This window comes from Mercenaria mercenaria, chromosome 4 (genome assembly GCF_021730395.1).
Source record: "Mercenaria mercenaria strain notata chromosome 4, MADL_Memer_1, whole genome shotgun sequence".
Lineage (NCBI taxonomy): Eukaryota > Metazoa > Mollusca > Bivalvia > Venerida > Veneridae > Mercenaria > Mercenaria mercenaria.
In genome coordinates, this window is record NC_069364.1 from 4,078,452 (window position 1) to 4,096,214 (window position 17,763).

General features: G+C 34.0%; 1 protein-coding gene across 1 annotated transcript in view; it reads left to right on the forward strand.

The window, feature by feature from the left end:
* Positions 1-16,681, forward strand: part of LOC123550858 (N-acetylglucosamine-1-phosphotransferase subunits alpha/beta-like) — a 30,117-nt gene extending 13,436 nt beyond the window's left edge. Inside the window, exons 9-16 of the mRNA XM_045339278.2 lie at positions 779-949; positions 1,348-1,652; positions 2,426-2,578; positions 9,974-10,034; positions 10,384-10,485; positions 11,078-11,157; positions 13,289-13,384; positions 15,422-16,681. Coding sequence (XP_045195213.2) covers positions 779-949; positions 1,348-1,652; positions 2,426-2,578; positions 9,974-10,034; positions 10,384-10,485; positions 11,078-11,157; positions 13,289-13,384; positions 15,422-15,554 — 1,101 coding nt within the window. The 3' untranslated portion in view covers positions 15,555-16,681. The remainder of the gene's footprint in view (positions 1-778; positions 950-1,347; positions 1,653-2,425; positions 2,579-9,973; positions 10,035-10,383; positions 10,486-11,077; positions 11,158-13,288; positions 13,385-15,421) is intronic.
* The last annotated feature ends 1,082 nt before the right edge of the window (positions 16,682-17,763 follow it).

A 17,763-nucleotide genomic window follows, 5' to 3' on the forward strand; every position in this document is an offset into this window, starting at 1 on the left:
ACTAGTGCAACAAATAATTAATCAAGTAATTAATTATTTTCGATGTGTCTCCTTCGAATACCAACAGCGAACTGAGAGTCATCTAAAGTGAAGCCAAGTCCTTTGACTTGCTTCTTGATCTGCGCATGCGCTAACATACTTATCCAATGGAAGTTCTTCTAGGAAATGCGTAGTGCTACTGAACATAACTATGCAAAACGTCCACTGATTGGATAAAAATACATTCATTCCTAATGATCGCCGTCCTGGCATTGTCTGATTATACATGTACGTATATATGTAAACAATAAGCGTTTATTGATACGTTTTAAAGTAAAGTTTTCAACAACGAAAGTGTATCATAAACAGAAGAATTAGAAATGATTTAACGAAATATGAAAGCAATCAATGCTATAATTTACTCCAAATACGTACGGTCAGTGACTGAAAAGCATAATAAAGAGGAAAACACTACGTAACTCCTATTCAAAGCAGTCTTGTTAAAAGGAAGCAATTTAAGGGAACAATCTAATAAGAGTATCAGAGGCATTTTGTCACACTTGCATCACCGGTAAATACAAAAAGAATAATAAGATAAGATCGAATTGCAGTTGGAATTTACTTTCTAGGAGTTTTGATTTCCAAAAACATTTCGAAACAAAAACTGGTGTACCGGCTTCCTCTTCTTTTCAAACTGAAAGCTAGTTTCTAATTTTTGTATTTAAAGAAAATGAAAAAAAAAAGAAAAACGTGTTGTTCTTTTCCGACTACGAAAAGGCAATTGTTAAATATTTTCCAGGAAATCTTTCCAAACAAGAATGACTTACCAACGTTCTCGTCTCCCGCGATAGAGAGTTACATGCACCGTATACCAGGTTTATCTGATACATTTCTGTTCATGTGTGATGACTTTTTCCTCGGCCAGCCGGTCCATCTGAGTGACTTTTATACAGCCGAGGAAGGACTGAGGGTAAACATTTACAAAGCAATAATTCATGTAAAGTTCAAAAACGGTATTTAGCAGTCAGCCAAGGGATCATCTCAATGTGGCTGTTTAAAGCAGGTGGTTGCTTAAAGAATTGAAATTAAAACAAAACGATAATTAAGGAAGTAAACTGACTTAAATTTGCTTAAAACAGGTGATCATTAAAGCTGTTAATGATTTTGGATACTCTTTTACTCTTTGCGTATGCAGTTAGTGAAAAGAAATTATATATACACAGAAACACTTTGCATTAAGTTAATTAAGGTAAATTCATTGTTCACAGAATACTATACAATAGTGTGATACAATTTTGGTTTAGTGTTCCGGTAGGAAAGAACGTTTTACACATCCCATATAATACATGTATAAATGTTATATTTAAGATCGACTGGGATGGTCGTATAGCTGACTGCAGCAGCAGCTGTGCAAACAGGGATGTTGGTAATGGTAAGTGTGACCCTGCTTGCGACAACCTAAAATGCGGGTGGGACCACGGTGATTGCAGGAGTATTACACGAGAACATACCATAAAAGGTCACCCGCTTGGACACCATTATGGATCTACATTTCACACGATGGGGATGTTTAACAAGCGAAGATCTGGCTTTAACCAGTCTATCATATACCAAATGCCGCCACATGCTCCATTGCTGGTGAATAAAAGTGTTGCTATAGATCTGGCCAAAACGTATGCACAAATGCCATTTTAGTCATTTTTTCCCGTTAAAGTTACTGTTAATTTACCTGTACCCTTAGTACAGTGTCATGTGTACAGTTAGTTTTTTTCTGAACATTCCGACACGAATTGACTTTATATAGTCTTTATCTTTTATCAGATATGTATTAGAAATCGAAAAAAAAAGTAAATATTTCAAAAGCACTGTACTTTAGCTGAAAATTATCTTTATTTAAAAATGAAGTTTGGTCATATTATAAACATTAAAACAAGTTTTTGTTTCTAAACTATATTATTAAGAATGCTTATTCTAATATGCTTGTTTCTGTTAAAACACGCTTACGCTTAATCAAATGACGTCACGATAACGTGTGATAACGTCAATGTTTTTGTTGCAACCAAGAAAGAGCGCTACTATATTTTTCTACTGTTTTAGATAAAGGGCATTATATTTTTAGTCGTTGAGAATCGAACCTTTGTTGCCTCGACAAAATACGTTCCTAAGATCGTGACCAAAACACTACAGATACTTGTATTACATTTTTTACTGTGTGACTGACGCGATACATATTTAACGGAACACACGAACATTGTTAATTATAAATGAATGCTGCCTATACTCCACTTGAATCACCTTTTTTACTTTTAATTTTACTATTACTAACAAATGAATGTTGTTTTTTTCCTGACAAATAAAAAAGTAATCAGTTTTGAGGCGTGTCGCTCTATCGTCCTCTTTGCTCTTCCTTAAACTGTATACATGTATTGTTTTATTTCAATTAAAGTTTTCAGGAAGACTTTGAGAAGTCGTCTGCTTTTCATTTTCGAACGCAGTTTAATATACAATATACGATGGCATACTTACATTTTGTCTCGTCAGCACTTGAAGTCATGACACCGGAACAAATCTTTGATGAAGTAGATGAAGATAAATCAGGGTAGATTACATTCTAGATATGCTATATTTGTTAATATGATTATTTTGTATGTTAAATTGATATAGGTGAAACTCCCGTTTGAGCATTAATTAGGTAATATCAAACTCCAACATAGTATTTCTTACTACGTTCTGTCAAATCAGTCACGGATAACATTGTCAAGCTCGGGATTTAATGCATATAATTATGTATGAAAATTAGAGGAAGTATTGTTTTTGGTGAAATATAATCACGTGCTTTATTTCGTCGTCTCAGTTAAGTGATCGAGCAAAGAAGGTATTGAAAGGAATGTGTCAGACTGTGCCTGATTTAAGACACACATTTTCATCTAAGCATTTATTCAATTTTTTAAACTATTCACCAACAGATTTGACGCCTCATATTTTGAATCTGTTCGTATTTTTAATAATTTTAGTCCCAACTACTCTGTATTGAACTTCTGGCCATAATTGGAAAGCTTAAAACTTTGATAATAATACTATGTCACGAGATCCCAAACCACAATGATACTTGTTCGTTAATTATGTTACAATCCAGTGTTGAATTCGTACTACAGGCTTGTTTAATAAGTACATGTATTTAAGGCGGCACGGAAAAGGCTAATATACGTCCACAAAACAGCTGGCACCGTCTTGTTCATTTTATGTATTTGTTAAGGTTGGCGTGGCCCTTATAGACAGGGACCCTCACCCTGTATTCATGAATCTTGCAACATCAAGTCGTAATAATGAAATGAATGAACTGGCACGCAGAAAAGTGCCATTCAGATATTCCAAATTTAAATGTAAACACAAAGTCACCGCATCCGAATGTTCAAAAGAAGTAAGTATTATACTTTAGTTGAGCACTACCACACTAATGCATCAAGCACCATCACAATCCGATAATATTATAATACAAAATAAATTCAGAATTAACAGTTCTGTCAGTTCTGTATTCACTATATTATTCAAGAATTTTAAAGGTGAACTTACGTTTTTAAAGGTGTAGCACTGTTGAAACAAAACTGCTTAATGTCCCTTTTTACTAAAATAATTAACTGTAATACATCTTAAGATAGCTGTATTATTTTTAAGGTAGCATTCCACAGACAGCAATCTGCATACATTTTAATGTATTGATATTAATTTTTAAAGTAGCAGTCCTATGGTAGTGAGTTTTATATATTTTAAGGTCATATTTTTTATGGCGGTGCCCGAATGGTTTCCCTCATTTTGTATAGACAGTCTGCAGATAAGCATTTTGATTTGCTCGGAATTAGGAGGAATTATTGTCATATTTTTTATAACGGTGTCCGAGTGGTTTCCCTCGCTGAACAGGGATAGTCTACAGATAAGTAATTTGATTTGTCACAAGTGATTTAAGGTAAGTATATCGCATTGTCAAATTTTGGAGAAGAGTTCTGATGTTATATGAGGGTTGGATATAAATTTTGGTGTAAGCTTACGATTTCAAGAGCGGCCCCGTCACCTGGATTGTTTTGTGGGACAAATAGGACAGACAAATAATTTAGTGAGTTTTTAATAATAATATTGTAAGTGTTTCTTGGCCGTATGGAAAGGTGTCGGCATTTGAGGATGTTGCGTCATGTGTGGAGCGGGCATCAATCTTAGTTGATTACACGGACAGGTGGTGCCTAAGCGCTACTTGTGTTAGTTTGACCACAAAAACATGGATTGTGTGAAAGATATAACCAAATTGCTCCTTAATGATAAGGTGTGCCGTTCTTGTGATCGCATGGATAAAAGGATGGATAGATTACTTGTTGACACGTTTTGCTCTCAAGCGGATGCAGGTGATCATGAAACCTATAAGACTTTTTAGAAACAAAAGGCAGATTGGATCATCATCAGAATTATTACAGGCATGTAACACAATGATAGCTCGCAGGTCAGTTTTCAGTTAATTAATCATTGTGTTTATTTTATCTGTTATTGATTTTGGTAGATAATCCTGATAATTCTTACAAATGATACGCATTCTGTTTACATGCGTAGGTCATTGTTGGTATTTACTACTCAAGCAAAATTTCGTAACATCGGAGTGTTTTATCCATTACGTTTTGGCCTAAATGACTTTGTTTACTATTATTACCGATCAGATATTGCGAAATTCTCAAAAGAAATTGATTTGGTCAGCCTTAATTACTTTATTTTTGTTTTCGATGGAATTTTCATTAATTGGCCAGAAATGTTAATTACTTTGTTTACCTGTTCAGCATATTGTTGTTGTTTACAATTTATACAAAATGAATCACCGTTGAATGTTTTTATCTATTAGATTTGACCCTAATTATTTTGTTTGTTTCGGTAACAGTCATTTATTTACGGAAATACACAATGGTGATTGATTCTACATCTGTTGTTTACTATTATATGGGTACTTAATGGACGTTTTGATTGACATGTTTTTGAAATTGCTTTGAATATTTTGAAATACTTGTAAACATGTTATTGCGTTGTAATTCGTGAAAAAGGTATAAATACTCAGAATATTAAGAGAAGAGAGAAGAATGGGGAGAGGAGGACTGAGTAAAGAGAAGGGAGGACTGAGTTAAGAATCAGGACGTTAGAAATGTTTTACAAAAATAGGGTCGGATAATAGGAGAGAGGAGAATAGGGAGAGGAGGACTGAGTCAAGAAAAGAGAGGACTGAGTTAAGAATCAGGAAGTTAGAAATGTTTTACAAAAATGGGATCGGATAATTGGCAGTTCGGATCGGTTCAGATCAGCTCGGTTAAGTTCGATTTTTTGGGCTCGGGTTTAAGAGCGGGTTAAAAATAACTGTGGAAGTTTTAGAATTGACTATTATGTTATAGAACTTTTGGACTTAAGAATAAAAAATTAATTAAAAAATTGACACGGGAAAATACTATTTAAAAAGCTGATGTATTTATACCTGAATTGACTGTTAGTATAGTTGACGTCTGTATAACCTTGTAAATAAAACCGAGTGTGAAAAAACTGCTGACTTTCTCAATCTATGCAACCAGTGGTGGTGTTACATGGATCGTTTCTGGTGCACATGTGACCAGGATTTCAACAGAACATTTTGAACGAACAAAAAATTTGTCGCGGATATCACAACGGAAGTACTTAAAAGAATACAGCTTGAAAACTTCATTTGGAAATATTGAAGCATCAACTACAGAACAGAAATTCATACAAAAATTATAGAATGAAAATTTAACTGTTTTGCTTGAAAAATTATTAGTACATCAATGACGGATAAAACAACGAAAGACCTGAGGAAAACGAATCTGGTATTCATTACATTTGCGAAATATTGTAACATCAACAATGAATTAAACGTTCGGAAGCGCAGCATGCTAATAATAAAAAAAACTGATAAGAAAAATGGAAAAGAACTATTATGACAAATACGGAACTACTGTCGGAGCTGGACACCGAATCGCGCAGAGAAAACAAGTCGTTTTAAAGACGTGCAACAGGGCCGTGCTACAGAAAATAGCGACTGCAGGAACTCGAGTAAATGTTTCTAAGGAGGACGGGAGATATATAGATTCCAGGAATTCATGTAAAGTAATATCTAAGGAAGGAAAGAAGTTGCAGAACTCCAGAAATAAAATGAGGTTAGTGACTGTTCCAATTTATCCTCTTAACCATAACGGTAGCTGTTCGGAATCGCAGAAATTCTCGTAATTGTTTTAAGTTAAGTTTCGGTAAAAGTAATTAAGATTCTTTTCTTGTGAAATAAGGTAGAAATAATTTTCTCTTCAAAATAAAGTAAAGACACGAAAGTATAATTAATAAAATATATCTAGTATTTTTGACATATGCAAGTTGAATCAAATAGGATGGCTCGGAATGTTAAAGATTTCGTTTTGTTTTTAAAAGTTATAGAAGCAGAGATTATTGGCGATAAACTCTTATATACATGGAAACAGATCACAAAGTTTGTTTGATATTTTTTTTTTATTTCGGAAATACTAGAAATTGAAAATCAGCTCATCCTTTTTATATAAATTCGAATAACCGATTAAATAAAGAAATGTTGATTGATGAAATTATCATTGTGCAGCCTATCTTTTAATTCAGGCAGGAATGTGGATGTATACTCTGAGCTCAAAGAATGTTGTATAATTCATAGTTAAGATGTGGGTAAGTCTTAAAACGTGGATCATACATGACATAGGGCATTAATATACTGTAGATATATATGAGACGGAAATAATGTCTTAGAGCGTGAGTAACGCATATATATTTTATTTAAGATGTAAGAAGTCTTAAAGCGTGGATAACGGGCAGTATAGAAATTATAGTGAAGTGAATATGACGTGTGTAACGTCTCCGGAGCAAGTGTAATGCTCAAATGTAGGAAATTAGTCGCCAGTAATGCGATTGTTGTAAAAAATGAATATAGAGGATTTTGTTCTTTGAGTCAGAGGGATTTAGTTGCTACTTTGCCTGAATTATTAGGGATGGATGTACAAGAATAATAAATATGATGTACATTTAGGATATGAGGCAATTTTAAAACGGGACGGTTTTAAGTTCACAAAACCTTATTTTTTTAGGGAGAAATAAAAAGATGAGTAACTATGTATAGATTCTGAAGATGATTTCTTGAGCTAAATTTTTCAAGGCAGGGCATATAAGAAATTTGAATTTAGTTAACGATAATATTCCGAACAGTTACCAGTGGTTTGCAGAGATTCTGAACAGTCCTAACAAATAAAAGGCGATGCAACTTTTAGCAGCAGATGATGTATGGTAAAACATGTTTAAAGCCGTCAAAAAAAAAAAAAAAAAAAAAAAAAAAAAGTTGAAGAAAATCATATGAAAGCTTATATGAATACAACACGGATAGATAACATTGTACCAGCGTAAACAATAATAGCAAATCATCACAGGAAGTACAAACGTCATCCGAAACTAATATGAAATATTCTATGATTAATTCTTGGGAAAAATATGCTGGATTGTGTTCATATCTTGAAAGGAATATTCTAGAGACGTGTTTCTTTTTGTAGATGTGTTTTTTTTATCTTATAGAAGTGTTCCCTTATAGACGTGTGTTTTTTATTCTTATTGACGTGCTACCTTTTAATAGACGTGTATTTTTATCTAATAGACATGTTCCCTTTTACAGATGTGAATACTCAATTTTGTGTGTTTGAATTTGATTGTTATAGCTTTAGAAAAATGAAAACGTCAATAGCAACAGTGACATGAAACGATAGCAACGGAGACTTGTAAAATGAAGCCGGATGAAAAAATGGAACTGGACAAAAACAAATGATGCCGTGAATAATATTTTGTCATTTTAAATGTTTTTGAAGAAATGTATAAGAAAAAAAATACTACATAACGTTTGTTTTGCAAATATGTAGAGTGAGGTAAACAAGTAACAGGTTATATGTTTCGCTTGGTTATCAAAAATGTTGAAAAGGCAGTATCTTTGAATATAGGTGCATAAGTAAAGTTTTCATAAAAATAGTGGGCGTTATATACAACTGAAAACAATGTCTGAGATAACAGCTTGATAGTTAACTTCTGATTCTCCATAATATATTTATCAAAATTATCTATAATAGGTGAATGCAAACGTTGGATAACATCTGAGAATCTTCATTACTATGAATATTCTCGATTGATTAGGATAGTGATGTAACACAATGATAGCTCGCAGGTCAGTTTTCAGTTAATTAATCATTGTGTTTATTTTATCTGTTATTGATTTTGGTAGATAATCCTGATAATTCTTACAAATGATACGCATTCTGTTTACATGCGTAGGTCATTGTTGGTATTTACTACTCAAGCAAAATTTCGTAACATCGGAGTGTTTTATCCATTACGTTTTGGCCTAAATGACTTTGTTTACTATTATTACCGATCAGATATTGCGAAATTCTCAAAAGAAATTGATTTGGTCAGCCTTAATTACTTTATTTTTGTTTTCGATGGAATTTTCATTAATTGGCCAGAAATGTTAATTACTTTGTTTACCTGTTCAGCATATTGTTGTTGTTTACAATTTATACAAAATGAATCACCGTTGAATGTTTTATCTATTAGATTTGACCCTAATTATTTTGTTTGTTTCGGTAACAGTCATTTATTTACGGAAATACACAATGGTGATTGATTCTACATCTGTTGTTTACTATTATATGGGTACTTAATGGACGTTTTGATTGACATGTTTTTGAAATTGCTTTGAATATTTTGAAATACTTGTAAACATGTTATTGCGTTGTAATTCGTGAAAAAGGTATAAATACTCAGAATATTAAGAGAAGAGAGAAGAATGGGGAGAGGAGGACTGAGTAAAGAGAAGGGAGGACTGAGTTAAGAATCAGGACGTTAGAAATGTTTTACAAAAATAGGGTCGGATAATAGGAAGAGAGGAGAATAGGGAGAGGAGGACTGAGTCAAGAAAAGAGAGGACTGAGTTAAGAATCAGGAAGTTAGAAATGTTTTACAAAAATGGGATCGGATAATTGGCAGTTCGGATCGGTTCAGATCAGCTCGGTTAAGTTCGATTTTTTGGGCTCGGGTTTAAGAGCGGGTTAAAAATAACTGTGGAAGTTTTAGAATTGACTATTATGTTATAGAACTTTTGGACTTAAGAATAAAAAATTAATTAAAAAATTGACACGGGAAAATACTATTTAAAAAGCTGATGTATTTATACCTGAATTGACTGTTAGTATAGTTGACGTCTGTATAACCTTGTAAATAAAACCGAGTGTGAAAAAACTGCTGACTTTCTCAATCTATGCAACCAGTGGTGGTGTTACAGGCACTTCTGTCTTATCATCTACAATGTTCAAGGTGATTGCACGATTAAACTGGTAGCCTCTTTCAATAAGGGTCTAGCTAGGTTCTTACAAAATTGAATAATGATTTAAAACGAACGGTATAAAAAGTCTGCATAATCACTTTTTCATGGAAGGTATTAACTGCGAAGAAGACATGTGAGCAATTTGGCTGAATGGTTTTCTTCGGTTGATGGGCCAAATAGGCAAGGAGCGTTGCGCGCGCGTAAAGGCCTTAACTTGCCATTAATTCTTCGCAAGGGAATTTATCTGGTGATATGTCGGGGAATCCTTCAGACCGTTAGTGCACATGTTGAGTTGTGTTGATGCATAATGATTGAGAGTGATTAATATATGTTTTACTTTCGTATAATAAAAATTAGAATTACCCATACTCCTTTTTAGCGGTTGGACACGGTGAATTGTGTTTGCATTTAATTTGGAATATTAGAATGGCACTTTTCTGTGTGCCAGTTCTTTCATTTCATTATTACAACTTGATGTAACATGACCCATGGATACAGGGTTAAGACACGTTTTTAATAGTGTTACGCCAACCAATACACATACAAACAGCTGGCAACGTCTTGCTTCATTTTGTTTGCTTTTAGAGTATTGTCAGTCAAAGAGTTGTGGAATTTGGGCAATATGATCTTTGGGAGTAACTCAGAGGTATGTTTTTGAATGTTGCAATGCTTTGTTTTACTAAAACGTTTAGGAAGATACATTAGAATATTTTTATTGTTGTGACGAATGCTTTGTATTTCACATAATAAAGGATCTTGGTGATTGGTAAATTGGTCAAATTGTTTCGTAATATCACAACAAAATGTTACGACTCTATATATATCCCAGGTGCGCGATTTTATTTATTGAAGCTCAATATCATTGTGATAGAATACATGGTGTAGTCTTGATATTCAATAAAGAAATAAGTATTTGAATATAATAAGCATCAAGTTTGGAAAAGACATGCAAAAATATGAATGGTAAGACTGAATATTTATATTTCTGTTTACAGGATCAAACTGTTAACTTGATTAACACGACCATAAATTGTATGGCAAATTTGAACTATGATTTTGGTGGAAACAAAGGAATAAAAGAAAATAACAGATTTCAGGTAAATTTATATATATTTGCTTTATATGATAAAATACCTACTTTTTGTATATGCATTTGAATGACCATCGAATTCAAAGTGTGAAATAGAATAGTCATCAAAATAAATTTATTCCCTCATAGAAAATCTATAGTCACTTCAGCTTTAAAAAACAACATTCTAATTGTTTTCATTGCATATAGTACGTGTGCTTTACCGCTTTTTAAAATGTTGCAGTGTATTTCGCATTCAAATGTTGACACTATATTTAGTGTTTTCTCGGAATGGAAAGTAGGGGGAGAGAAAGGGTAATATTTCAAAAGCTGACCCTACAACCGCTACAATACTCCATACGGAGAGAAATAATTCGAGATTATATATTCATGAGCAGGAAAAGGTCCTCCGAGTTTAAGCAGGTATCACAGTACAGTATTCCTTTATGTGTTTTTACTTTATTTCCGTCTTCTTACAACGTGTGTGTTCACCCGTCATTTTAGATGCAAAAGATGATTCAAGTTTTATACGATATAAAATTAAAATCATGTCCATGACGCCCTTCTGGCTCCTTTTTTTTACTATTATTTTGATCTTTACAATTACTTTCAACTTTCAGATATCCAAATCTATGTTTACACGTTGTTCTGGAATTACTGACATCTTAACACGAGTAAATGTAACACATCCGAAATACAAGTAGGTTATTTTGCTTAAAACAGTGAGATTGCAGTTTCAGTATGTGTACGCGTTCGTGTACGTGTAGTATATGCCTATCTATGATAATAAGCATCTGTTTAAAATTTTCCGAATACGATCCGAAAATGTAGTTATGAAAATTAAGACATTTACCATTCATCAACTTCACGCCTAGGACTTTCAAGAATGAGTAGGGCTAGATCGAGGGAATAAAACTTTGACACCCAAACAAGTAAATAAAGTATATTTGAGCCGTACCATGAGAAAACCAACATAGTGCATTTGCGAACAGCATGGATCCAGACCAGCCTGCGGTTAGGATCCATGTTGTTCGCTTTGAAAGCCTATTGTAATCAGAGATACCGTTATCGGACAGCATGGATTCAGACCAGACTGCGCGGATGCGCAGGCTTGTCTGGATCCATGCTGGTCGCAAATGCACTATGTTGGTTTGTCATGGTGCGGCTCAAATTTTATGTTATATATAGTTCTTTCCTTCAACCAGGTGAAACGGATGGTATATGTCAGTAATGTGCTATATAGTAGCATGCTAAACCACTACTAGTGTATGTTTTAATTTTGAATTTGCATGCTTGGACAACTGCAATCATGGACTGCTTTTAATTATTCATTAATTTGAAACCTCTTAATTTTGATGCAATTTCATTCTTTTATTGGTAAAAAAGTAAAAACATTTTAAGATTACGAGTATATGAAAACTAATGTTATTGGACGGACACAATACAAACCCTCTGTAATATGACCATTACGTTTTCGCTTTCTGGCACATTTGAAAAGAAATGTGCCACGCAAGCGAAAACGTAATGGTCGCACACAGATGATTTGTCTTGTGTTTAACGTTTTGCCAAATTATCAAAATACATTGATGGTTAGCAGGGTTGTGGAGTGGACACGGAACTGACCTTTATACTTTTGACCGCCATGTATAACCTAGAGTTTTTAGGTACGAGTCTAGATATTGCGTTACAGTAATTTAAAGATTGAAATCATAAATGCATCTAAAAAAAAGCCGCGTTTAGTGAAATGTATGCTTCAGTTTTTACGGATTTTAGCCGTAACAAATCAAAGATCATATCATTCTTATTCTTAAATTTCTACTGCCTGTGGCGAGATTCAAACTCGGGTCGCTCGGATGCTTGTCCAATGCTCTGACTACTGAGCCAAAGAGTAGACTTCCTGAGATTTGCTTTAAACGTGCAGGCTCGTAATTATAGGTTATTAGCTTTGTATCGGTAAATATGCACGAGTTCTGCAGCGGAAATATTGCGCGACTTTAGGAGCGCAATATTTTTCCGCATATTTCCCGATTCAATGATAATAACCTTTTTATTACATACGTATCTACACGTATAAATGTAATGTAAATATTATGTATTTCTTCAATAGGCCGAATAAGACTGACCATACTAAACTAAATAAAGGCACCAATTAAATTAGGTCACGCACCCGATATGAAATTCGGGCGTCAATGTAAGGAAAACTATTGACGTTTCCGGTTCCATTGTAACTTAAAGAGGAATAGAAACGGGTATGTAATAAATTGAGGACATTACATGAGAATTTATTAATTAAAAACGAGTTTAATAAAATAATAAAATGCGATACTCTGCCGAGCAAAATCATAATTTTTTTCAAGGAGTTTAATATATTCAATGTGGAAAGACACAAATGTAAAATTCTTTTTACCACAAGTAAGCTTTGCCTATTCTTACATCAAAATATCGTCTTACTTAACCTATATAGACCGAGTCGATTCGACCAACGTCCCCTGTACGTAAAACGACGTCAACGTCAAAACCTTATTACTAAATTTTTGTAATGGCTTTATTTCACTTCCACGGCGTAAACCATGTGAAGAAAGTAAAATTCAATGTTCTGCCAAGCATGTTATAAATTTTATTTAACGAGTTTAATAACTTTAATGTGTAAAGACATAAATGACCTGTTCTTGTTTATTACATGTAAGCTTTTCTTTTCTATTGAAGCAAAAAGAAATATTCTTTCCTTACCTATTATCAAAGCTCTTTTTCTTAAAGAACCGCTGTTTCGTAAACACGGATTTGTTTGAACTCTCAATCAAAATGATCAGCTGTTTTCTTCTTTGTTTCAGGCATATGTTGGTGGCAGCAAACAATTCACACTTTGTGGTGGTACATAAACTAAAGTTTTCCAAGAGGGATTTATCAAATGTTCTTATGGACCCTCGGTAGGTGTTGTACATCATGTGACTATTTTACTGATTTAGATCAAATGTAACTTAGAATTTTATTCAAAATCACTTCAGGTGATAGAAGTTCATGTAATGGTGATACTTGCAAAGAGGAATATCATATTATCTTGCAATGTCCATCTACCAACCTAAAAAAATCATCTTTCTACCAGAACAAATAGAATGAAGTTGTTTGTATGTAAGCAGTATGTGTCTAAGATTGAAATACTTTCCACGAGTGAACACCAGATATTTTCACGAGTGGCATATCTACGAATAAAAATGTAAGATATGGTGTCCATGCCGCTGAAATATGTTTTAATCATGTAAAACAAACTTTCTTTTTATTTCATGTTTTAACTAATTTTACCCATTCTAAAGTTTTTTTCCAGTGAAAACTATGTTTGACGTTTTTCACTGTAAGAAAACCAGATATACGAAGGCTGTTCAAAAATAATGTAGAATTTTGCCATCTAAAGCCGCCTTTTGTGTTTAGTGCAATGTGAGATATATGATTGTAATTCGCAACATTTGTGTAATTCAGTCTTGTTACATTTTGTAACATTCTTGTTATCATGTGAAGCGGTTCGAACGTTTTAATTACCATAGCTACGCATAACCGGCGCAGCTGCTTTTTCACTGTCTGCCCTGATCTGAATTCGACTGCTAATGTTTGCACTGATAATTCACTTATATATCTGAAAGTAAGGCAAAGTGCAACAACCTGTTAAGGCGACACACACCAAAAGAATGGCGTCATTCGGACGTGGGAAGCCGAAATAAACAACATTTGAACGTCAGTAGTGAGTAAAGCTGTTGGAAAATCACCTAAATCCGTCATCGTCTTGCATAGATAATCAGATATTTGCTTAATTATGCAGAGATTTTCGAAAACACTTACTGAAATTTATAAGCTAATGAAGCAGACGCCATAACAATATTCGGTCATCTTCAAGCGGTATAAACGATTGACAAATGACCCAGAATCGCTAAGAGACAGCGAAGGCCGAGAGAGAAAACAAAAATACGTGATTCGACGTTGAGTCGATCCAAGACGCCTTGGATAAGAACATCTGCTCATGGTGCGGACCCAATATGAGATTCTTGTCATAACTGTTCTGTACTGTTTTCATTATTCAAACTAAATAATATCTTATAATTTAGATATGTTTATCGAAATTAATTAAAGAATTATACAAATATCAATTAACAGAAAGTTGATGAAAGCATCTCCATGAAATAACGTCGTTGAAATATGACCACCATGCGCCGGGTTAGTGTAAGTGACTTTGTTCAAGGAGGGGTAATTCCAGATTGTATAATCATCATCACGTCATTACAGTGACGTTCGTAGAAATATTGCAAATTAAGACCGTGTAAATTTAGTTTTGCTTCATCAAAGTATAAAAAAGCTAGAGACAAAGTATACGTAAGTTTTGAATAAACCTTGTACTTCACAACGTAACATAAGGAAACATATCATTTCGTTTTGGCGTACACGCCAACACACCAAAACGAAATCTGTGTCTAATGGCGTGCTCTCCAACACAAAATATTATGTTTCGTACGTGCCGCATTTTCTATGTTTTATTATGGCGTGTTGTTAGTTTCATTTTGTTGCCAAAACAACACACAACACCTTCAACATTTAATTATGGCGAGTTTGTGCGCGCCAAGACGACACATAGATAATGTGTTACATAAACTGCGCGTACGACAACGTGACCGAAATGTCCTAAATGAGCAACCATGCAGAAAATGCGACGAGATAAAGCGGGAAATAATGATGTTGCTGAAGTTGGCGGTGGTCTGAAGTTAGCTGCCTAGCGCCCCAGCGGCCTTGCGGCCTGCAGTTAGCTGCCTAGCAGCCTGACATACCCGTGTTTTTCTTGTATTGGAATGATTCGATAAGATAAATATAACGAAAACTATGAATACAAAACTTAAAACTCATAAAGCATAAAAAGGAATGTAACTTTTTTTGTAGGAAGTGCTTCTCATGAAATTCTAATCACTATGATTTTTATATTTCAGCAAATTTAACGCTGTGAATGATAACATGGATCATAGTACACCTGAATCGGGCGAAATAAAAAAACTTTTGAAAAACTTTTATCAGACACTGTTCCCGACGCCGTCACAATTTGAACTTCGCATAGTGAGGTGATTGGCAGTAGAAGTTATCCTTATGCTTCGAATTCATATTCTAGAAGTAAACAACTCATAGATTGTGAAAAAAATCAATTTGAAAAACCTTACTGATCTAATGATTTATTGTTTACAAATTTGATAAACGCCCTAAAACTGTACATAGTTCCGTGCATTTTTTTCTTTTTATATCTATAAATATAAAGTAAGAAACACATTTGCGTATATATTTCTAGTGTATTATTCATGTGTTGTTATCACATTTGTTTTTTATTTTCATTACTATTGTTGATTGTTAACCGTTATACTACTGATACGCAAACATACTCTCACATAGCGTTCTGTCGACACATTGGGTGAATTCACCAAATATTTCAGTCGTTTAAAGAAAAGGACGATTTACTTTCTTGAAACGCTTATGACTAAACAAACAGTTACATGCAATACATCATCATTTACGCGTAGCTTTTCACCACCTTCTTATCCCTTTTTCTCACAAATGCTCTATGAACTAGAGAAATATATTTTTGGTATCTGCTTGAGTTCGAACTCCGCAGAAATATTTGTGAAGCTATCCATGCTTTATCGCAAACGCATATCCCTCTCTAAGACCTACGCATAGAACAGACTTTACGCCGGCAGTAGGTGTTTTTTGCAGGTTGGGATGTGGCGGAGGAGGAAATGAGAGGGGTTTTAGCGGCGGAGTTATTTCAGTGATTGCCGAAATATGACAAAATAATATCATTATTGACCTCTGCGAAACACACTTCATTTCATGAAAATATTTGAAGTATGTTTCTCACTTTTGCAGTGCTCATGCAGTTTTCTGCATCTGTTGTTTTCGTAACATCAAGATTTTCCGGACGGAAGGAGTGCCAAGCTGAAGTCCCATTACACCGATGAATTAAAATTGGAAATTAAAAAAAAAAAGATCAAGACGAAACATGTCATCTTAATGCTACGTAGAATTACGAACTATTCAGTAACTACAATTCAATACCCATTGCTATACTAAATAATGAAATTATACCTGCGTAATTATACTTTAACATATGTTAAAGTTATATGTAAATTGCCATAGTAATAAAATGTAGAATTGGGCCTCAATAAGCAAAATAGATACCATTGGAAAGTCTTTCACCACTTCCTTATCATGTAGAGATAGTACCTAAGTTTTTCAAATCACAGGATTGAAGTTAAAAAGCTTTGAAATGAAGACAAATGTCCATATATTTCTCAAAAACAGAAATATAGACACTATTTTAACCAGAAGTGCGGAATTATGAGCATTTAATATTTTCATGTTAACGAAAATTTTGTGATCAAGGAAATGTAACTCTTCTTGAACATGGAGAGCATAAACATCAAAGGGACATAATATAGTCAATATTTTCTAATTGGGTGCATTTGATTTAACATTCAACTTTGATCTGTTTTGCTAAATACTGATCCATGATGCTGTGTGCTAAAAAATTAGAACATCTGGAACAGTCAATTAACAGCAAATCTATGCTTTAGCAGAATCTAAATAGTTAAGCTCTAACTGGGACTCGAACCCAGGACCTCTCACACCTAAGGCAGACACTCTACCACTTCCCTATAACAGCAGTAGCTAAAAGCTATGCAGTTTAATTGCTGGATTACATTGCGTGAACTGGAACAATAATCGGTGAACTCCGGATTATTGGCGTATTCGCTTTGTTACCTAACGGCAATTTTTGTGTAAAGAAAAAATATAATCTAATGCTGCCAACGTCATAATCGGTCGAATCTGCCCAAATTTCTCTGACGTGTTGTTCAGAGTATGAACTTACTGACTGGTAGTACCAGTGAAATATTACTTACACTGAATCTTTTATATTTGCCCTTTTTGCAGCTGTCGAACGGCAAAGACGGTGAGTTTTGTCCAAATATAAGTAATTATTTTACCAGTTTTGAGAGGATTTCAATTGATGGGAAATTACAGTTACAAACTAAATACCTTTCTGCAACACATGGAGTCATTAGCATTCACTGTCAATCAGTATTATGACTAAGATCGACTGTCATTCATTCATTTCAAAGTTTCTTAGACAGAGTCCGTTGTTTACATTTTTATCGTAACCGGTGCACTTGTAAAAATCACTTTAGTTTGAAAAATCAAAGTATGCGAAGAGCAATGGTACGGTCTCTACCTTATGATTTAAGCTATTTGTCTTATTTATATACGGTTACTCTAGATCGCTTCG